General features: G+C 37.2%; 1 protein-coding gene across 1 annotated transcript in view; it reads right to left on the bottom strand.

The window, feature by feature from the left end:
- The window catches only part of prom1a (prominin 1a), an 81,466-nt gene that overhangs the window by 5,609 nt on the left and 53,235 nt on the right, over nucleotides 1-22,622 (bottom strand). Inside the window, exons 5-23 of the mRNA XM_085366374.1 lie at nucleotides 16,894-17,014; nucleotides 16,379-16,442; nucleotides 15,891-15,980; nucleotides 15,566-15,589; nucleotides 11,808-12,037; nucleotides 11,351-11,425; nucleotides 11,106-11,169; nucleotides 10,580-10,739; nucleotides 10,008-10,160; nucleotides 9,665-9,788; nucleotides 8,472-8,575; nucleotides 7,636-7,720; nucleotides 5,776-5,922; nucleotides 4,672-4,743; nucleotides 3,770-3,862; nucleotides 1,108-1,125; nucleotides 540-593; nucleotides 376-456; nucleotides 224-292 (exon numbers count right to left, since the gene is read on the bottom strand). Coding sequence (XP_085222500.1) covers nucleotides 224-292; nucleotides 376-456; nucleotides 540-593; nucleotides 1,108-1,125; nucleotides 3,770-3,862; nucleotides 4,672-4,743; nucleotides 5,776-5,922; nucleotides 7,636-7,720; nucleotides 8,472-8,575; nucleotides 9,665-9,788; nucleotides 10,008-10,160; nucleotides 10,580-10,739; nucleotides 11,106-11,169; nucleotides 11,351-11,425; nucleotides 11,808-12,037; nucleotides 15,566-15,589; nucleotides 15,891-15,980; nucleotides 16,379-16,442; nucleotides 16,894-17,014 — 1,828 coding nt within the window. The remainder of the gene's footprint in view (nucleotides 1-223; nucleotides 293-375; nucleotides 457-539; nucleotides 594-1,107; nucleotides 1,126-3,769; nucleotides 3,863-4,671; nucleotides 4,744-5,775; nucleotides 5,923-7,635; nucleotides 7,721-8,471; nucleotides 8,576-9,664; nucleotides 9,789-10,007; nucleotides 10,161-10,579; nucleotides 10,740-11,105; nucleotides 11,170-11,350; nucleotides 11,426-11,807; nucleotides 12,038-15,565; nucleotides 15,590-15,890; nucleotides 15,981-16,378; nucleotides 16,443-16,893; nucleotides 17,015-22,622) is intronic.

Below are 22,622 nucleotides of genomic sequence, written 5' to 3'. Positions count from 1 at the left end.
TGATAAATATCATATCTGCTGATTGAAGTTTTCATCGTTTGTGGAAGTGCTATCTAAATCTTGGTGCAGGTTCTTAATGATCAGTAACAGGTTGATATTTGCTTAAAAAACAAACAAACAAAAAAGCAAACAAACAAAAAACAAACAAACAACCTTTTTTGCAAAACTGTAATTTTGTTTCCCCTTCTTAGAAAAAATAGCAAATTAGAACACCAAAACTTACAGATGTTTTCACCCATTCAATGTATTGATGAAAGTAGCCAATAATGGTGTTGGTGTACTTTCTGGACTCCTAAGGAAGATTAGGACACAATGTAAGTACAGCATTTTATACAAATCAAGTATAAAAGCAAAGAAAAATAATTCAGCTGTTACCCGATTTATTAAATGCGTAGCGTTCTGCGAGATGAGGAACTGCGCAGCTTTGATGGCATCAAGAACAGCTAAGATTTTGTTCTACGGAGAAGAAACAACGGGTTTCGTTTAGACGATGATGATTAAATTATTTCTGACTTAAACTTGAGGACTATTTTACTTACAGGAAGATCAGAGGCTGTTCTTTCCAGGAACCTCATACTCTGGTTCAGCGCACTCTGTAGAGCACCAAAATTTTAGGTATAAAGGTCAAAGTTCAGAGGTTAATGACATCCGTTCAAAAAATAAGCCAGTGAAACAGAAATGGAAACCAGAATCAACCGACACTTGATGAATAACATCTTTGCATGCTAAAGAGTTCTGTTCCAAAATTAAATATCCACAACGAAAAGAAAAACATGATTCAGTTAGCTTCAAAGGCCAATTAATTGTAACATATGCAACAACTAACCGGTCTTTCCTTTGCTTCCACTAGTGACTAAGTAGATAGGGTTGCTACACAACATTTCTTTTCTTTAAGTGGATATTTCTGACATTTTAGCACAAAACTCTTCACGTATAACACCAGAGTACATGAGTATAATGTACATTTAATAAAAACACACAATGCAGCCTAAAATTGGACTTTTTTAAAAAATAAATAAAATTGCTCTAAATGATGTCAGTGTTTGTTAATGTTCCACATAATGAATGGGGACACTTATTACACAAGACGAACGCATTTCTGCTTACCCTTGCTCTAACATACTTCTTGAAGTTGAAAGAGGAAAAAGAACAACATAAAAAAAAGCAGCTGTAAAAATCTGTGTTGAAGAATATCACTGCTCGTCTGAACTGCTTGTAGCTGTAAATAATTGCTGTTATTCAGAAGAATGGCATAGAACTGAATATTTAATTTGTTTTTCACAGTCATGTCTTAGATGACACATGCCTGAGGGTCAGAATTTCCCATTTAAATTATATTAAATGAATCATATAAATGTCTTATCTCTGTCAAGGTTTATGTAATTCTCTGAAATATATATTTGCAAATGTTAACAGAAAATACTCCTACTTGGTAGCTTTGAGTTTGGGATCCTGACATCTAACACATATCGATATAGTCATTTATAACAAAATAAATCTACAGGGCTCATGTCTTTTAGCTCTGTTGTGGTCCCGAGTAGAGTAGGGCGATATGACCAAAAATATTTATCACGATATACATTTGTAAATTTGCGATAACGATATAACTGACGATATAATTGACACTAAACAAAATACTTTACAACTCCACAACTTTATTAGTGCAAAAAAAACCCAAAACCATCAATGTATTTTCACTTAAACAAGCAGCTGTTTTTTTATGTGCATTAAAGTTATATATAAATTTAACAGTGCAAATTCAAATTCCTCGCTGACAGTTTAACCAAAAGGCATTTCCAGTGGAAATTGGCCGACATATCCTCAGCATAACCATGTATAATATCCACAAAACTTAAAAAGAGGTTATACACACACAATACGGCAATATTATGTTGAAGCACAGTACGTATCACTCCGCGAGGCTCCGCCTATGATAGCCGTAATGCTCCAACAATCCATCAAGCGGTGCGGGTTCGTAGCTTAGCAAAGTCGTACTAAAACATTTGACAGATTTGCGAGCGCTGTGTAGCACATAAAATCATTTCGAGGTCAGTAAACACAACCAGAATTCATACATAAGGCACACGGGATTATAAAGGGCCACTGTCGATTTTCAGAAAAATCAAAGGATTGATTTAAAGTGTGCCAGTTCCACACCACTGAAGCTGCAGCATTTTTACAAACCAATTCTGGTTCATCCGTTTCATTCAACGATCCGCTTTCGCCTTCCTCATTCTCCGTCGCCGCCGGCATGCTTTTTCCCATATGCGTATGAAAACAAAGGCACCGCGCATGCGCATTTTACCCAAATTCTATCGCGATATTTCATTTTCTTGTTGTTGCCCAACATTATACCGGTATTACCGTGAACGGTATGATATGGCCCAGCCCTAGTCCCAAGTAAAATATGGAGCTCAACTAGCCACTGGTTGCTTATGTCTCTGTATTTTGGCACCAGACAAAGTGTTATGTTAGGCGTCAGTAACACAGGCCTAGAGACCAGTTGGCGATCCCCAGTCTGACTGAGTGGTCCTCAAGGTTACTGTATGAAATAGGTTGTAAAAAGGGTGCTGCAACAAACTCCTCCTTGTAAATGGACTGATTCCCATATAGCGCTTTTCTACTCTCCTGGAGTACTCAAAGCGCTCTATTCAACATGGTGCATTCACCCAATCACACAAGCACCGTCTTCTAAGTTTCTTAGTGCGAACATATCGGAGAGCAATTTGGGGTTAGTATCTTATCCAAGAATACTTGGCATACAGACTGGAGGAGCCAGGGATCGAACCATTAACCTTCTGATCAGTAGATGACCTGCTCTACCTCAGTGTTGTGATAGGTTATATCACTAGCAGTCCATGGTACTTTGCATGGATGACACTAAATGGTCCGCAGACACTCATGAGGCTAACCACTAAAAGGTAATGACACTTGAAAAAGTGTGTCACAAATTGGAAATGGAGACTGTCTGCCTATCTTGGAAACCAAAATGTTTCAAAAGGCACGACATGTACTTTGAAAGCAAATGAGGACGTGACCCATTTCACCAAGCGACTGCCAGCAAACTCCAGCAACAATTCACCAACTTGCTGGGGAATGCACATTTTTTCTTACCGACCAGTAGTTACCAACCAGTACACAGTATAGGCCTGTGCAAGTAGGGCCTCAGGTTTAAAAAGCCTAAAATCAACTACCCACTGAGGTGGGAAAAGTAAAGACAGTGGACCGAAAGATTTTAAATATTCTTTAGAGCTTAAGAGAACTGAATTTTTTGTTTACGATCATACAATATATACATAGCAAACAATATATATATAGGATGCTGCCACCATAATGACACCCTATTTTTTGTCAAGTAAATATCTTATATCTTATTCCGCTTCTTTCCCCATCCTCTTAATTAATTCATTTTTCTTCATTTTTTTAAAGTTTGGCCACTGTTTAGTTAAAATGAAGATTAGCTTGTAATACTTACTGACTAAAACTAACTTAAATAAACACACACCAATAAATGCATCTAATACATACTTTTATCACTTCTATAATTCACCTGAAAGTCATATCAATTCCTGTCTGAAGGGAGGGGCAGACAAACAACCATGACAACTGAATACACCAAATTAATGCAAATTAAATCAGCAACCACTGGCACATAGTTTTGAAATGATGTAGGACGAATCTTTCCTCAAAGAGAATAACTAAATGAATCTAAGCAGAAAACAGAAATAGCTATCTCAATAGTAAACAGAGAAACACAGTAGGGCATTACCATGGATTGCTCCATTGGGACGATCTGTTGCCTGTGGATCTGCCGCAGAGTGCTAACGTGGCCTTTCAGAGCAGACTGTAGATTACTTTTGGGCTGAAACGCACAAACAACCACACAATTTAGTATTTAGTATTTAGTATTTATTTATTTATTGTCATTGTCAAGAACAATGAAATTGCGTTTGGGGCTTCCATACAACCCAAAAAAAAGAAGAAAATAATAAATACCCCTTAAAACCCAAGTGTACATATTTAACCCAGTGTGACTCCAATGCAATAAGACAATCCTTAGCAATAATGTTCGTAGAAATTCAGACAAAGACCTGAGAAACATGAAATATATTACATATACATCTTGAAATATATTAAGATAAATATATCAAAGGCTTAGATGGAATTGAAGCACATATATTATACATTCTTAATTTTTTCCTTGCCTTTTATATAACAGTACATTAGAATATAGTTCTTTATCCCTTTCATCCAGGAGAGGAATCAAATTATTGAATTTACGGAACAGCTGGGTTTACTTCAGGACAACAAACTTATGGGACCTTTAGATTAAAATCTCTTTAAAAGCCCCTTTCTCTAAAATCAACTAACTACAAACTCCATCTTTCTACAGGACCCTAATGGACTTAGAAATTGAAAGTGAATGAGCATGTTGTGCTGCCCTAAATGCAATGGACGGCAGTCACACATCATTGAGAGCTTTTATTTGTTCAGGCAGAGCCGTTGAAAGAGAGCTTAGAGAGCAAGAACACACGTATTTTCTTTTCATTTTTTGCCATCAAGTGCTCCTGTGGCATTGTAAGTACATAAGCAAATTAAATCAGTGTGCACACAAAAGAAAACACTTTATACAACCACTACTGGGTGCTTGTATAAAAGTCAGATTCTTACCATCAGGTCTGTCTGGGCCTCCAGTTCTCTGGCAAATGAGAGTAGATCCACTACAGTGACCCCCTTATTCACCTAAAGACATCAAAGTAAAAGAGAACAAAATATAAAAAGTAAGGTTGTTTTCCTTTATAGTAGCAAAGTTAAATTAAAGATGTTTTTTTGTCCACTCCTTTTCTTTTAGCTACATTTTCACCTTCATCCTGTAGTTTCTTCTGTAGCAGCTTTTCAACTGCACAGATTCCAGTCAATTAGACCGCTAGAAAGCTATTTAATATAACTTTTTGTCACTTATATTATTTCCAACAGACAGCAGAGAGACATGCTGCACATAAAAATGTGTCAGCTTGACTTTTGCAGGGTGTGTGCGTTGAGTATCAGTCAGTCTTTAAAGCTTTTTTTATTTTATTTTCAGTCACTCTGGGGAAATAATTCTAAGGGAACCTGACGGGTTGTGTTAGACAAGACATGAAATGCCAAGTCCCTGCCTGTTCCTACATCCTCTTTGCCTTGGCAGGATCACCTTTGGATAATTGAGCTGCAGTGGTCCTCGACGAAACCCACTGTTCTGTATCACACTGAAGCTCTTATCAGGCGAAGCATGGCTGCCTGTTGTATGTTAACTGACAGCAGTGGAGGTGCCTCTTAGACTGCGCCCACAGAAGTGAGCTATTTCTGGTAGCACACCATTAAAGCACAGCTGAAATATGTTTGTGTGTAATTATGTAAGAATTTATAACAATTCATTATTATTTGACTCCCCACTCTTTCTACTTGGATTGTGCTTTCTCAGATAAACCGGTGCATCTACAGAACAATTCAGTCTAGTAATCACAAAGAAATACCTTGGTTGTGTAGCTGTTTTACACAAATATTGTGTGTGTCTCCTTCTGTGTATTGCTTCTTGTCTTTGTTGTGTATGCTGGCCTGTCCCTTGCAGGCACACAAAACCACACTACTTCCTGCGTGGTTTTGTGTGCCTGATTATCCAATTATGCCCTTCCCCCTTCATTCATGCATATTTTAAGGGATTTATTTGTGTTGCACATTTTTTTCTTTCCCGCTGATGTGTTTGCTCATTCCAGTATGCTTGTGCTGATGCGTCACCTCCTCCAGGTAGTCGGCGTAGTTGATCTCTGACAGCCCTGCTTCAGAGAAATCCAGGAGGTTCTGCCTTCCCTCTGCCTCCAACAGGATTATGCCTCTCAAGTCGATCTTAAGACTGTCCAGCTGACTGACCACATCCTTTGTGAACTGTTAACACAAAGATATAAAATACTTTTTTGTTTAGTTGTTCTAGAATGTATATATTAAATGTTATTCATGCATATTTTATGTGTATGTTCCAATTTTCTTGACATAACATCAGAAAAAAAGACAATCTGGTAATCTTAGGACTTTGAGTAAATTTCCAGTATTGTGACTGTATAGACATGAAAATAATGAAAGGCTTCCAAAAACACAAAACAAATGTTGGCACACGAGCGACCCAAAATCTTAAAGATGTGGTTTGGATGGAAGTCTACATATACCAGTGATGTTTTCTCTTGATTTTTTTTGTTTTACAGTCCCCAGTCATACATTTCTCTACATAATCCTTTCATTTAACATTAAATAGTAAGAGTACTTTTGCTTGCACTGGACTGTATGCTTTAAGGACTGTTGTCCCAAAAAGCAAAGCCATAGCCGTACCGAGACATATCTTGGCAAGTGTGATTTTCGTGAAGGATGTCGTGAATAGAAATATGTAATTTCACAACCAAAAAAGAAGTTGTTGTTTTGTGGCACTTTAAAGACAACCAGACCAAAAATACTGACAATAAAAGCTGTTCTCAGATGACATGGTTGTATGTTTATGTGTTTCCAATAACACTAGAAATGTCCTGCATGTGATGGGTTGCACAACTTTTATTTAACATAGAAAATTCTACAAAGAGATGAGCTGTGCAACACTCCATACACTGAATCCACATACGCCAATGACACCCCCATTTACTGCCTGAAAATATTAATTTTTTTAAAACTTTTTTTTGTAATGAATTTTGAAATGTGAATACTTATGATCAATTCAAAGGTATATATCATAGACTATATAATATAATATTTCATGTCACCATTTGGTGTTAAAGTTAGCACCCATGCTGCATACAACCTAGAGCCATGTGAGAAACTGCTGTGCATTTATACAGTGAGATAAATTAGAGTTACTATGGTGATAACAAGCATGTTAGCTTAAATGAGGGAAGCTCTCCTTAGAATAGATGTATATTCACAATGGGGGGGGGGGGCTTTTTAGATTTGCTGCTTATAGCTTGTATGATTGGTAAATTAACAGAATAAAAAGTGTCAGACTTTTAGAAAGTTTTTCAGGCTTTAATGAAGAAAAATGAACAATATCCAGAAGCCGCATGGAACATATCATCTGTTGGCGACAATGAGTCAAGGCAATTGTGCCAAGTGTCAGGAAAGTGCTGAATGTAGAAGTGGCTGGCTTAAATCAATATAATGTCACACAGGCATACACTGACTTAAGGGCTAAAGCATGCTGAAATTATCAGCTGTCAGCATCCCTTTTAGTTTGGGACCTAAGAACTTATAAGGTAATGCAAATGAAGTACTGCATGCAGCCTTGACTGCAGATGTCTGGGACCTTATTTCCTGTAGAGTCGTTTTTAATCCAGCTGTTTTATCATGTTTTGCGAGTGGGAGGGAAGAGAGAAAATGTTACACGTGGACAAAGATTACTCTGACTTTACCCTAATATGTGAGCAACATCAGAGTTATTCTTTTTCAGCTGATTAAAATTTGTCCTATTAAAGGTTAATATCATGTATCTTTATATGAACTAGTAATGTAAAGTGTATAACACTTTAGGAGAAAAAAAGTAGCTATTTTAGTTGCTCAGCTATTATAAGACAGCATCCTATCATAATAATAACTACAACAGAGTACGTAAAGGTTACTAACCACTGTGGTGTTCAGGTAAGAGGAAATATTGAAGACTTTGTCCAGATGCATGGCAGAGTAGATGCCTTGGTTCTTTTTGCAAGTACTAATGAAGACAAGTACACGAAAACAAATACACACAGAAATATCAGAAAGGGGAAATAAAAGAAAGAGAGAGAGAAAGAGAAATATCAATATGTAACTTTCTGTCATAGTAAAAATATTTGCTGCCACCAAGTGAAACTGACTGGAAGTACATGACTAATATGTCCATTTATGAGAGGACAGTGTATTATTCACGAAAAGCTTAAAATGTTTGCAAATATATTAAAGCTAAAAATGCCTTGAAAGCATTTAGGTAGCCACATATCTTAGACTTGCTTTATAAAGTGTGAAAACTTGAAAACACATTCTGTTTGAAAATGGTGATGATGAATCTGCCATCCCAGTATACTGAGAATGTGCAGCATCACACTGCAGGAAGATGATGAAAGCTCGTGTAATCACTAAGAAAGGGGCTGCAGAAAAGCAGTGCAGACAGCGTAGAAAAAAACGATCCTAATTAGCAAAGCCAGGTTAATAGTAACCCTCTCCTTCTTTCTCATTTGCATTTCCATCAATGGAAACAAGATACTCAGTCACATGCTTGATGTCTGACCCTAAGCCAAATGAAAAACAGCATCATCGATTAATTTTGCAGACTATACTTAGATAAATGGGTTGTCTTGCTGAAAAAAAATCATTCATATTGTTGTAAACTAGTGTATGCATGAAATATAGAGAAGACAGGTGGAGAAGGGTGTGAGAATAATGGCATGACAGTGTCATCTAAATACACAAAAAATCATTTTCTTTGCCTGTATAAGCTCTCTGTTGTCAACTTCAGCTCAGAGTCGTTGTACATGTAGCCAGGGATGAAGTTCTTCCACTCTGGGTTGATCATATATGGAGTATCCACAACCTGGTGAATTAGAGAGCAGGAAACAGGATGTATAATCAATAATTCCTATGGAGAAGCAAAATGAATCCATCAGTAAATTCATTATTGTAAATTCAAATTAGAAACAAATGCACATCATCATCCACGATGCAGTTCGTCCTCACTGAGGCGGCAAGAAAGTCGAGAAGAGCAATCATGGAGGCACAGAAGAAAATGCTGAAAATGAATTTCATTTGCAGAAACTTCTATAAATTACTTAAGAGACCCCGCTCCAAATCTGACAAACTTCGTTCTCTTTCATGAGTGCCGATGCACCATAAATTAAGAAAAATGGCAGAATATTTCAGCCTTTTTTTGCCCATTTCTTTATTTGTTTTTTAAACTTGAGGCAAAATTAGATCTTCTGAATTATGGATGGGTTGAGTGCAGATGCATTCAGACTTAACGCACATAACAGCTTGCCCTTGACAACTGGTAGCAAATGCTATTCCAATGAGCCCACCTAAGGGACACCAAGTTTTATGTAGTGTGCTTATACTAACAATTATCTGTGCCAGTGGTTCCCAGACTGTGGGATCTCAGAATTATAACTCGGGGTGGAGTGAAGCTGAATGAAAATGACACATTGGTTCTGCACTGCTAACAATGCATGGACACGTTTTTGAGAGGACTGCCCAGTAAAGCTAAAACAGATTAATCTACACCAAATGTCACAACCACCAAAACAAAAACTAAACACTATGACGAAGCACATGCCGGCCTCAGCTTCACCACAGTGGGTAATGAAGAGAGATCACAGTGTGCTGTGTCTGAAAATATTCACTTCTGAATGTATGAAGCTAAAGTGAGACTGTCACTTTGTTCACTATTTACATTTTTAGTTGTATCACACACAGATACACACGTTGGATTTTTCTATGAATTACAGTCAGTTTTCAAAGAAAAATATATAGAATGTTTCTTTTACTCTTCAAGTAGGACTTTTATTTAATAATATATATTAATCTTTGAAAGCAGGGCCCTTTGTATGCTTTATGTGTGGGATCCACTTTTACACAATCAAAAAACACTCTGTTTACATTTTATCTCCCTTATCATTGCATGACTTGCCTTGAAAAGCTCTTTGGTGTGGAATGGTTCGCACACAAGTTTCTCCATGTTCCCTCCAGCCAGGAAAATGATGGTCACCACTCCCATCAGTACCCAGGAGAAGAGAAAGCTAAATCCAACTCCACTGTGGAGAAGAACAAATAGTCCCTGTGGTACAGCTGATGTGTACAATTCTAACACAGTGAACTGTAGCTTTATAGTGAAACAAGCTGTCTGTCATAGTACAGTTTTAATAACTGTAAAAACTACTAGAACATGTACAGTTATACTACAGTTGTACTTGTAAAATAGCAACATAAACCTGAGTTGTGGCAGCTTTTTACACTTTGCATACTGGACTTACGCCATAAGCATCGTTCCTCCCGTATTGGAGATGCAGCCCCGTGTTGTAGGTGAGGCATGTTTGTCATAGCCCAGCGTGCCGCACAGCAGGCCCAGGTAGTTGAAGGCCAGGACCAGGACCACCATGCAACAAAGAGCAATGCAGCCAATCCACCTGAAGGCAGCAGGCAAAGCCAAACTATTAGAGATCTCACAGAAGGTGGTTTACCAAAATATAAATAAGCACAGTTCCCACTGTGGTTTATATCAACAAACTGTCAAAGCATCCTCGAGAAAGAGAGCTTTGCTCCACTTGCTTATACAGCCAAAAAAGCACATAAGCACAGAAACTAGGATGGGTACAATGAAAATAGAACACAAAGCTTACTAAAAAGGAAAAGAGAAAAAACATAAAGCAAGATAAATGTCAAACATCAGGCATATTGCATTAATATAGTTACCTCGTTTCAGCACATTTACATGATAGTTTCTATTTAATAAAAATGTTTTTTTTACTTTTACCCTTAGAGGTTTTCCTTTTATGCAAAGCACTTATAAATACACAGATATGCTTTGTGAAGTGAAGAAGAATACCTGTAGAAGTCCATTTTGTCAATTTCTGGGTAGTAGTCTTCAATCTTGGCGTGCACATGGTTAATGAAGATGGTGAAGTTGGACAGGCAGCTCTGCACTGGGAATGCCTTGGAAAAGCTGCTGATGTTATTGCCAATGCTATCCACCAAATTTGTTACACCTGAGAGAAATCATTTTTTCAAAACAGAAAAAATGAAGAGTGTAAAGATACTTGAAAAATAAATAAATTCATCAGTTTTACCATTTTAGGAAAAATATTAACCCGGATTTAAATTTAACATTGAATTAGACTACGATATCAACAAATGTTTAAAGTGAAATCTGTGCAATTCAAAAAGGCCCCATTCTTGCTACAAGAAACAAACTTACAGTACATAACAAAATAAACATAAAGAGAAACGCAGAGAGTGCAAGGAGAACACAAAAATCCATTCATTTATATAAGCACTTATTGTAATAACATATATCAAGAGTTATTAACTTTTGTGTTTGATTTCAGAAAAACATCGGTTCAAAAGCCACTTACTCTCAACAACACTTCTGGTCTGTTCAATCACCATATGCGGCGTGTCATTCAAAGAGGAGAAGCCCTGTGAAAGGAGGAAAAACAAGAAGGAACACCAAGTTTCTTTGTCCATTTTGTGGTTTTGGTTGGATTTGAAAAAAAAAATCAGGAACTAAAGATGAACAACTAAACAAGAAAACTGACAAAATACATCAGAAAATAGACTGGAAGACAAAAAAACTCCAATTAATGTGGTTCATGCTCACCCTCTGAACGACAGCGCTGAGGTCTGTTTTCAATACATCGTTCATCTTTTCCAGCTGTGCATTCACATCGGGTAGCTAACAAGTGAAAAACACAGCTTTGATAAGTATTTGCAATAAGAAATTATCAAAATGTAACAATTCCTGATTGCTGTTCAGAAATCTATTTTTTTCACTAGTTCAAATAACTCCTTAAAAAAATAACCTAAACCTTTCTATTGCTGTATTTCACTGTGCAGCACACTGCATGAGAAACAATGGGACAAAACAATTATTTCTAATGCTTAATATAATGCATAATCTTTAGGGTCAATATAGAAAGGTAGATGATTACTTTAAGACAGACGCAGAAAACGTTGAACTTATCCATTAGCCCAAAGTACTTAAGCCTGATTTTTAAGTGTGAACAATTTTATTGCAAACACGTGCCAAAAAGAGCACCACAGTTACAGTTTTGTACCCGTGTGAAATTTGAGTTGATCTGCAGCTGGGACAACGACTGGCGAATGTTGCGGCATAGCTGGGCTGTGGTAGCATCCGAGTCTTCATCATGGCAGTCAGTGTCATTTAGGGTGTGGTTGATGCTGGTCCGGACTTGGCCCAGGTTTAGGCTCAGTTTCCCTGTTCCATCCTGAAGCACCTCCAGAGATGCATTAACGCTCTCCAAGGCCTCCTTGGTTTCTCGCATGGCTGAAATAACGAGACCACAAGCGACATGGCAAGTGAACTGGGTTTAATATATGAGGGAAAAACCAATAAAGGAGAAATGCCCAAAGCAAAGTACCTAAAAAGTAAAAATGAAGAACAGTGGTTTTTGGGACTGTTCTCGCTGCAGTCACATGTTCTTCCAAAATGTAAATAAAGTCAGCTGGATTGTCTTATATCCTCAGAAAAATAAAAATGAAGGTGTTTTTTCACTAGTTATCTTGAAGAAAATTTTTAAATTAAAGGAGTTGTCATGTAGGGCTTTTCGATTAACTCTATTCCCATTGGATACTACTATGTGGTTTGGCTTCAGATGACTCAAAGAATCATGAATACTTTATATGAATCTTTCAGTTCTCTTCTGGAAAATACTGTAACAGTAAATGTGTGATATTAGACAGCCTTTGATTTCACCAGTGAAGAGGAAGTATGGAGCTGTTTTGTTTGTTTTGTTTTGCTTTTTTTAAACAGTGTATTGGTAACACAAATCGGGTAACCAGAACAAGGCAGTTGAGGCCAGAGGAAATCATAATGGTTGACCAGAAATAGCAGAAATACAGCTTAGAAACAGATATAGCATGATTTTTCATGCTTGTGTGCAACCCTGAACCCTGTTATAAAAAGCATTATGTGTAAAATGGGACTACGTAGGAAAAGAAAATTGTTTCATATTAAATAACTGTTTTGCTAAGTGGTAAAGGAACTATTAAGACCCTTTACCTAATTAAAATCACAATCCTACAATGTCAAAAGAACACATTATGCTGCTTGAATCATTGGATCATTAATGCGTATTTCATTTTAATGTTTCAGCTGGAGGTTATTTAAATTGCTAATATAGTAATAGGTAACTTTAGCTATATTAATAAAACATTATATATTAGTGACTTTATATAGTTAACATCTGCAAAATACTAAGCATTTCAAGTGTTATGTTATGGTATAGAGTACAAAGTACAATGTTTGTTTCAAAATATAATGTAGTTGAAGTAAAAGTCAGCAACAATGAATTATTTAAATAAAGCACAATGATATTAAAACTGTACTTTGTTTCCCAGGCACATACTAAGAAATCCTTACTATCAGCCCAAACTCCACAATCGGTGTATCCCTAGTAAAGCCCAGGCCTGATCCAAGTATATCTTTTGAGTTTCTCATCCAAGCTAATGGGGTCTGACATTTTGAGTGTGTCTGTAGTGTTCTCATATACTAGTGTGAATCTCTAGCATCTAAAATTACACTGTTAACTGCACTGCATGCAACAGAATCGCTTTTGGCGAACATTAAGCAAACAGGAATGCTATGAATAATATGAGCCATTATTAAAGATGTCGCTGTTCAGTAAATGACGCTTTTCCATGCATTTGGGTTCATTGTAAGACAGCAGCCAGTGTTAGTATAGAGTCTGTGAGCAGCCTGCAGAGGATGCTTAAAATTCAACAGGATAAAGAAAACAAAAACACTAGCATCCTTGAACAGAGGCATAAAAGGTGAACAACAGGAAACGGTAAATACACTCTCACATAGTGGCACGATTAGCAACACTGTGAAGCCATAGATGGACGCTTAAGCACCATTTTTAATTGTAGTAGTATATATCTCTTGGTTTTGTATTCCCTTTTTCTATCTTGTTACACTCTGCATTCTCAGTGAATAATAAAAAGCTTTGACAACTTGGCTCAAACCCAACAGAAACCCAAAAGGATATGAATATTAAAAACCCAAATTACAGTACAATCACTGCCATGCCAATGGCCAGACATTTTACCAACTTTACTTTTTTCATGCTTACTGACAGATCTTTCATCTTTTCTTGCTGATGTGGTGCAAGCCTATATATTTGGGTCAAACATCCACACAGTAGGGGTGGGGGAAAAAAATCGATACTGTGTAGTATCGTGATAATAATAATAATAATAATAATAATAATAATAATAATGGATACTTTATTGATCCCCATGGGGAAATTACTTGTTTTTCTCTGCATTTGACCCATTCACTCAGTGAAGCAGTGGGCAGCCCACTAAGCAGGCGCCCGGGGAGCAGTGTGTAGGGACGGTACCTTGCTCAGGGGTACCTCAGGGTAGCCGTTAAGTGGATTCGAACCGCCGACCTTCCGATCATGGGGCGACCACTTTACCTACTGAGCTATCCCTGATATTTTGTTTGCTAATAATGTATCGATACAGGGACAGCAGAAATCGATATTTTGTTACAAAAAAAGTTTTTGTGGACTGGAACATGCTCTGACTTCAGAGCATGTTGATCAGCTCCTTTTTCTGAGCAAGAATCCTGACATTCCTTCGCTGTCCAAATGTGTTTAACTTTTTTTATTGCAGCAATAAACATGACAGTTTGCTTATTTTAATTTAAGACATGTTTTATTTTAATTAAGTTTAAAACTTTTTTATTTAATGTAAAATTATATTTTGTTTTAATTTACTTTCAAATTCTTCATTTGCTGAAGGGGCTGCATAGTTTTCACAAATTGCATAGTTTAGAATAGCTATAATTGTACCAGATGGTTGCATTCAGTTAAGTTGGACTAGACTGTAATACAAACCGTTCAGTTTGTCAACAATAAAACTGACTGAAATGAGAGAATGACTGAGTGCGAGACTTTGTTATTAGATAAAATGAATATTGATAAAGTTTACCTTTATGTACAGAATCTGAATATCGCAAAATATTTTTAAAAATTGCAATAATATCGTATCGTGCGTTAAATATTGTGATAATATCGTATCGTGGGATATATGGTGATTCCCACCTCTACCACACAGCATCTAGTTGTAATTCAGAATTTAAAAAACAAGAGAAAAAGAAAACAAGGTACTCTCATAGTTACATATTCAAATAAAAAAAAAAGAAATAAATAATAAAAGTAACATGATTGGTTACACAAACATGTTTTTTATGCTCACATCACACTGGGGTAACACAGTTACAGTATAAAGGGTTTGGGGATTTTGTCAAAACACCATGAACTTAAAACTGCACTAGGCTGGATTTTTTTTTAATCATTTCCATTTATATTCATAAATGGAAAGAAAATTGAGAGAATTTATTTGTCCAATTTACCTGGTGACAACAGAAGCAGACATTCACATAAAGGAATAAAGCATGAATCTAAAGTATGGATGCCTTATAGTAAAATTATTTATATATATATATATATATATATATATATATATATATATATATATACATACATACATACATATATATATATATATATATATATATGTATGTATGTATGTATACTTCCACCCCCACAAGAAAAAAACCTTTCTACTTTCTTCACTCTGTGGTCACCAAAGTAAGATATAGCATAGTGCAGTTTTTATATACTGACTGTTTATTTTTCATCAAAAACTCAAGAACTGTAACTCGGGGCTCAGGTAGGCATCAAGGAAGAAAACAAAGGGGACGAATCACAGTAGCAACAATGGTGTCAAAATTCACAAAGTCAAGGGTCAAAGGACTGTGGGTCAGTTACTAAGTTATCATTACCTTTAATGGCCCTCTCGATTTTCACTTTATAAAAAAAAAAAAAAAAGCATAAAATACAAAGATTAAGGATTAATGAAACTATTATTATATGGTGGAGGACTTATTACTTATAGGAAAATACTGAAACGAGTCCTAAACCTGTATTTCCACCAAAAAAAGGTTATTCACACTTTAAATCACACATTTAAGGGAAAAACATTGTATTCATCACACAACTGGCAGCACTGCAATGTTTGCAGTGAAGCTGTAGCTGGCATTTAGTAGCTTAGAACCTGCAATATTTTGATCTTAGCTAGAGGAGGAAATTAAAAGTGAGCAACTGTACCTCCAGCCATATTGAGAACTTGGTCCAAGGCAGGACGGACCTCCTTATCCAACTGATCATGTATTCTTCCACCCAATAATGGACCTATGTCTGTAGAAAACATCAGCATAGACACGTTAGTCCAAGTCACTCTTGTTCCCAATTTTGTTCTCTAGTAAACTTGTGTTCTAATGGTTTGAGTATACAAGGCATAACTTCTTCCTTTTTTTGTTTTTAATTTAAAAGCTTAAAATCCTGGCTCTGCTTTTGCAAGTCACAACTTCTAGGAAAGAACTGCCTCCAGAAGAAAGTAGCAGGAATACTCAAGAGATGTTTTTTAAAAGTTGCTACTTTGCCTATGGAGCTAGTTAAGTCACAGTTGTGAAAACAAGTAAAGCAGACACATTAAATTCACATAATAAGCATGCTACACAACTGAGTGTATAAACTTAGTGACTTGTTTGTGTCTACCTAATTTACTATTGGAGAAACAGAGAAGAACTACTTACTATCTAGGTCATAGATGACTTTGTTCTTGGCCGTGGCATACTGTGATATTAGGTATTCAATTTGCTGCATAGAGGAAACACAGAGACGAGCAGAGTCTTAGAAATAGCTGCACAAAAGTACTTTATTGGTCTAGACACCAACAAACTACTTCCGTGTTACACAATTTCATTAATCCACTTGAGAATCTGGTTGGAGTTGGTTTCTTCAGCAAATACCACCCATAAGAGTGAGACTGATTGTTGGAGAAATTTCACCGTATGAGAACAATCTTTTCAAAAGCAACTTTGCAGGTGTTGCGTGCACAAAAGGTGAGAAAATTCTCTTTTCCCGTGTGAAAGGATTACACAAAGCCAGCATGACAAGAAACCCCAGTTTCAACAAAGAAAAAAAGAAATAATATGCACACTGATTCACAAGTGTACCCTCAAGGAAAATTCGTAACTGAACCATCTATAATGCTTCACCCCAATTCTTTATGTAACATCGTGTTTCAAATGGAAACTTTCTGCCTCACCATCGGTGTGTCGTTAGCAAAGGTGTGCAGATCCCTCATGTTGCTGTTGACCAGTCTCCGTACGTTCTTCACCTGAGAGCTCAGGTTCTGGTTGGCGGCATACGCACACAGCACTCCAATCCTAATAAAACAGTGGAAACAAGAACACAAACATGTAATCTGCCTGCTGTCGGACATGTCTGAGTGACCCTGCTGCCCCTGTGTCAGTCAAGAGTAAGGCAGGGGCGAGCCATGCAGAGCAGGGTGATGACAAGCCATCAGCAGTAGGGGTCAGTGTGCACCACCACATTCACTTTACTTTGTTTTTGCAACTGCCACTGAGTGCACCTGTAGAGTGCCTTCATTCTTTGAAAGCCAGCATTACATTGGACTATTCTCGTACTCAAGAAAATAAATTTACCTTAAATCCATTTTAATTAACTGTTACATACAATTTCATTCATTTAATGTAAGTGTTGACATGAAAACACAATTTCCTGTTCATCAACAATGTTTTTAATAGGCTAGAATAAGGTAACATAACAGGCATAGAGGTCTTGTGTAAATGCATCTTTACAATACTGTATGTGTGTGTCATATACTGACATGTTCTGCAGTCTCAAGATCTAAACAACTATTATTTCCCCAAGTAATTTAGAAATAGACTCGTAGCTATAAACCCAGGTGTCTTATCTTTATAATCTAAGGTCCCTGGGTTGTAAGCATATTCAAATTGAATGTGAAAACACAGAATCGCATAGAGCAGACCATTAAAGTGAATCTCTTGCATACTTCAAACAGACCTGAGTAGCTTACTACAAGGCTTAATTAGCTTGAACAACATCAAGGGAAAGACAGCCCATAATATTAAGCGGTTTCCATGACTCACTCTCATCCCAGCTGAATTTTCTCCTTCAGCACCTCACAGCTACTGCAGCACTACAGTGTGTGCACGTATGTTCTTACTGCTACTGATGTGTGTTATTGAGGTTCGCGCGTGAGCAGCTTAAGGAAAGGCGGTCAAAAAGGAAAAAAAAATTGACTCTAAGGATCAAAAACTCCCAAAGTAGAGTTGTATGACACAGTGAATCCCCTTCATGGAAATGCTTCAGTGGAATAAGCAGCTTTATGAATGATGTAAGATGACTGGCAGAGAGGAGTAACAAAAGAACTGACTCAGAAGCTTCTGGGAAGGTTTAGATCAATGGTGTAGAATCGGGGTGCTGTGACTGACTCTATAAAAAAGGCAGGGGTCTTTATGTGTAAGTATGACAACAGGTTGTACGTATGTGACCACAGTGCACCCAGAGATGGGGTTTCTATTGTCTTACTGCTAATGCATGAAGACATTGCTGGGCGCCGTTCTTCTTTACAGAGCAGTAAAGTACAGCCACTGCTGTAATCACAGTTTCCCTTTGTGCATATAATCTAATTTCTATCCTGGATTATGCTGTGGACATTTTGCAACATTAAGCATTGCAGTGTGTTTGCACACTTAGTGTATGCATAAAATGTTTTCTACTTTCAAAAAATGCAGCGCATTGGAGCACATTTCCTTCCACTTTGTTAAACGTATGTATTTTTCTTAATTTCTGGCATGGAAATGCAGGGGAAAAAATGTCTTCAAATATTGTTACACTTTATTCTGTATGCAGACACATGCTTAAGTTTAGGCAGTCTAAGTCAGTACTTGTCAGATATCACAGCATGTAGCCAGCTAAGAGTCAGCATGTTTAGGATTTTTTTCTGGGGTTTAAGTCAGAGGACTGAAGAGTTAATGATTCAATAACAACCTAGTAAAGTTTGAATATTTATAAGCAAGAGGGACAGTTTCACAGATATGCCACAGATACTTTGAGTGGGCCAGTCAAACACCTTGGTTATTTTCTTTTTTAGACAGTTAGCTGTAAATGTGCTGGTGTTCTTGGGCCAAGAACACCTTTAGCTGTGGTTGAGACCGACTCTAAAATACTTTGGTATACACAGGAGTTCATGTTCAACTCAGTGAATGCAACAAGAGGAACCCAAATCATTATGTGGTATGAGGTATTTGTGCTGATATACTGTGCTTGGTTTTTGCCCAGCGTGGCACTGTGTATTACATTCTTGTCAAAGTCTTGCCATTTGTTCAGATGTAACTTTGCAATCCTTTGCAAACTTGCTACCCTGTTCACAGGATTCCCTCGACATATATTTGGTTTGTTTCTAAATCAAAATGAATGTAAATATTCACTTGCTGGCATCTGAAGGAAATTCATAATGAACATCTTTCAAGATAAAAAAGAGCCTTCTAACAGCATTGTCATGGTCTTTAAAGAACAAATGTGTTATAGGATGTGCTGCCCTCAGGAGAAAAATTCACTGATCTGCATGGCATCAAGCTGCACCATCTCTAGTGGATGTGTGATAATGTTTGCCATAAATAGTGAGTGTGCCAACAGAGTAAACACTGTCACCGTACAAGTGGCGACTTAATGAGAAACTAGGCCAAACAAGTAGGCTGGGACACAGTGAAGTGGAGCCATCCGTAACCAGGGGAAGATTCAAAATGGCCACTTTCACAACAAAAGCCTTTTGTCAAACACTTTCTCTGCCCTCCCTCTGTATCTTTCTCACTCACACTTCATACATTTGCTTTCCTCTTTCACACACAAATTCACAATCCCGCACTTTTCTTTTCTATGCTTGCTTTTGGTTGTCTGCTTGTCTTTATTACTTTACTTATGAAGCCTCTATTCCACACCCTCGCTAAACTATTTCTTTCTCTACACCAGTATTTCTCCATATATCTCCCTTGATGAGGTATTTTTGTTTGACTATGCTTTCTTACTCTATCCCAAAGTGAAACGTAACTACCATTTTCCTACTCCACCCTTTCTCTTCTTTAATCTCCTCCTCGGTCTCCTGTTTTGCCCTCAGTTACCTCTCTCTTTTCCCTCTTTCTCTCTCTCTCTCTCCCACTTCCTACCTCCTGTCCCTTCCTTTGTCTCTCTCACTCCCTCTCGTAGCTGAACAAAGACTCTTTGAGGAAACAGCCTGGTGCTTTGCAACAAGCTGTGTTGCTGACTGTCCACCATATTTTATGAGAATCATGTTTGAGTTTAGCTTGAGTTTGCTCACGTTCCAGTTTGAGTCTGTTTTTTAAAAAGTGATTAAATTAAATGAGGGTCTAAAGCTGCAAGAAGACAACAAGGCATACACACATTTGTATTTGAATACGAAATGATCAAACAACCATCAAACTTAAAATGACAAGCAGGGCTTGCTAACCCGCTTTCTCACTTACAGCGTCTGTATCCACGAAACATGCCACTAAGGACTCAATCCCCCTGCAGTGTCATCTTCATTTCACCTTCTATTTAATGGTGTTTATTATATCACATGTGACAGAGAAATATTCCATGGCATTCAGCTGATGATAAGCCAAACTATAAAATTCACTTATGAAAAAAAGATGTGAGCTTTGCATGACAACAAAGAGAAGATCTGAAATTCAAAGCAGATCAAACAGGCATCAGTTCATTATATATATCTCCGATTGAGCTTCTAGCATTTATTCCTATCCTTTAGTCTGTTATCTAAAGTTTTTGTCCATATAAAAGGTTTTCAAAGTTATAAATGCCAGACTCCTCTCTTATGTTACTTATCTACATCATCATATAAAAAGCCCTCAAACCAAGAATAAGCATTTGCCTCCCGGAGGAGCCAGCAACCTTTAGCCAGAGCTGCTTTATTGCTGGTCAGCACAATTTTTAGTTTTGATGACCATATCCTGTTTGCAAATCAGTTATAAGAACATGTGCCTAACATGGTTTAAAATGTTTACAGTTTCTCAGGGATCCTGGATTTGTTTGAATGTTTAGTGTTAGCACTATGTTCACCTAATGCAAATAGACCGGCACTTATATATATATATATGTATGCTAACTGAGCACTCACAGCCCCTTTTTTTCTACAAGCCCCTAATCACACACATGTACTTTATCTAAGCACCTTTTTATAACATTCAAATTAACACTCAATTCAGTATCTTGCCCACACAGACTGGATGACTGTCCACAGCCACCACAAGACATAGGCTACTGTTCCATCTCTTTACCTTTCTCCTATGCTCGGTATTTTCATGCAGCCAAATTCAGAAAAAAAATAACTCAAAATTACAGTTTTTCCACTTCTTTTTTTTTTAAGTCAACAGAACAAGTATGAAAGAATAGCAATAATGAAACTTATTCAAACTAATGTAAACTAGCTCTCACTTTGAAGAGAGTCGCTGATTTGTTGCACTGCTAAAATCCTCATGAGATTCATCTTTCAAATCCACGATGTACTAATGTGCCACCAACTGTTTTCTGTAAAGTACTTGGTGACTCCTGTCTCTCCTGTCTATAAAAAGCATCAATATTGTTTTGAAATAGGAATATAACTATTGATTGCTTATTTGCATATGGAAACTTTAAAAACCTTTGAAAACTGTCTGGCTTGTACCAGACTAGTGTGACGGCTTTAAAATTGACACCCTCATAAAAAGAAATGTTGCATTTCAATGAAGCAGGTGGCCTTTAAAAATACCATTTGTCACCTCATCTGTGCACTTCAGCCATTGATCTTTTGTGCAGCATCATCACATTTCACTGCTATCAGCAACGTCTGAACTGCACAATCAACTCTAGCTATCAACTGTATGGCTGCTTTTTGACTGCAGGGGACAATTCAAACACAGCAGGAGGCAGATTTACCTCCAACAAGCTTGAAAAAGGGCTTTAATTCCTGCTTGAGCAAAAGCCAAATGACACATGAAACTGCCCCATGACAGCAGACGAAGAAGAGCAACAAACTAATGCAGTGCCCCAGAATCTAGGGCACTACTGGGGGCTGGGCAGTGAGTGTTCCATGGTCTGGTGGTTCCATAGCTTTTACAAACTTCAACAATGGCCTGCATTCAGTGTAACTGTAGTTCGGAGGCTGGGACAGTCCCCTTACAGCCCCTTCCTCTTTTAACACTGCCGGAAATGTCTCTTTATTGTCCAGCCTCAGTAAGAAAATGATCATTCTAGTCACTGTAATAACTACAGTGATCATTTTAGTTCACACACATCGATAGACAATGGCAGCGTAATCAGCACATGTGCATAATTAAATATTCTGAGTGCAATATAAAACAGCTACTGTAACTGTCAATCAAAGCCTTATCCAGAATAATCACTATAAGAATAATAATTAATATAAATAATTTTTTTAATTATTATTAAATCTTTATTTTTGTGCCAGTCTGACCTGAATGCAAACGCTAACGAGAAGTGATGCATTTTGGTGCATGTGGGACAACAGAGGTGTTGACTGAAAAATGTCGGGCCTAAGCAATTTGTCCTGTCATATACTGTAGGTTATGTAGCAAATCTTATGTAATCTGAAATAATTCATTAGACATTTTATTGTGCCAACAGGTCACTGCCACAGCCAGCAACTGCAACTTTTTCTCATTTTAGCCACTTCGTGATCTCATTACTCCACTTATTTAAATGTATATAAATGTAATAACTGAATTGCTATTGCATTCATTTTAGTACCTACATAAAGCCTTTGGTTTGCCTGTTTTCATTCCATTAAACTGCCCTTTCTCCTTCAAGTGGCTATTGTTATGTATTTTTATTTGCTGTGTTATTACTGTCCTCAGAGCTTGCCAAGTCACATTCTGAGCCCAACTTCCCATTGGAGCATTGTGTCCTGTGAAGAATTTAATCAAGCAATGA

Source organism: Diplotaxodon limnothrissa, linkage group LG2 (assembly GCF_057381915.1).
Source record: "Diplotaxodon limnothrissa isolate DT_005_m linkage group LG2, D_limnothrissa_male_GT1.1, whole genome shotgun sequence".
Taxonomy (NCBI): domain Eukaryota; kingdom Metazoa; phylum Chordata; class Actinopteri; order Cichliformes; family Cichlidae; genus Diplotaxodon; species Diplotaxodon limnothrissa.
The sequence above is the reverse complement of the archived record's forward strand: the minus strand, read 5'-3'. Positions and strand labels throughout refer to the sequence as shown.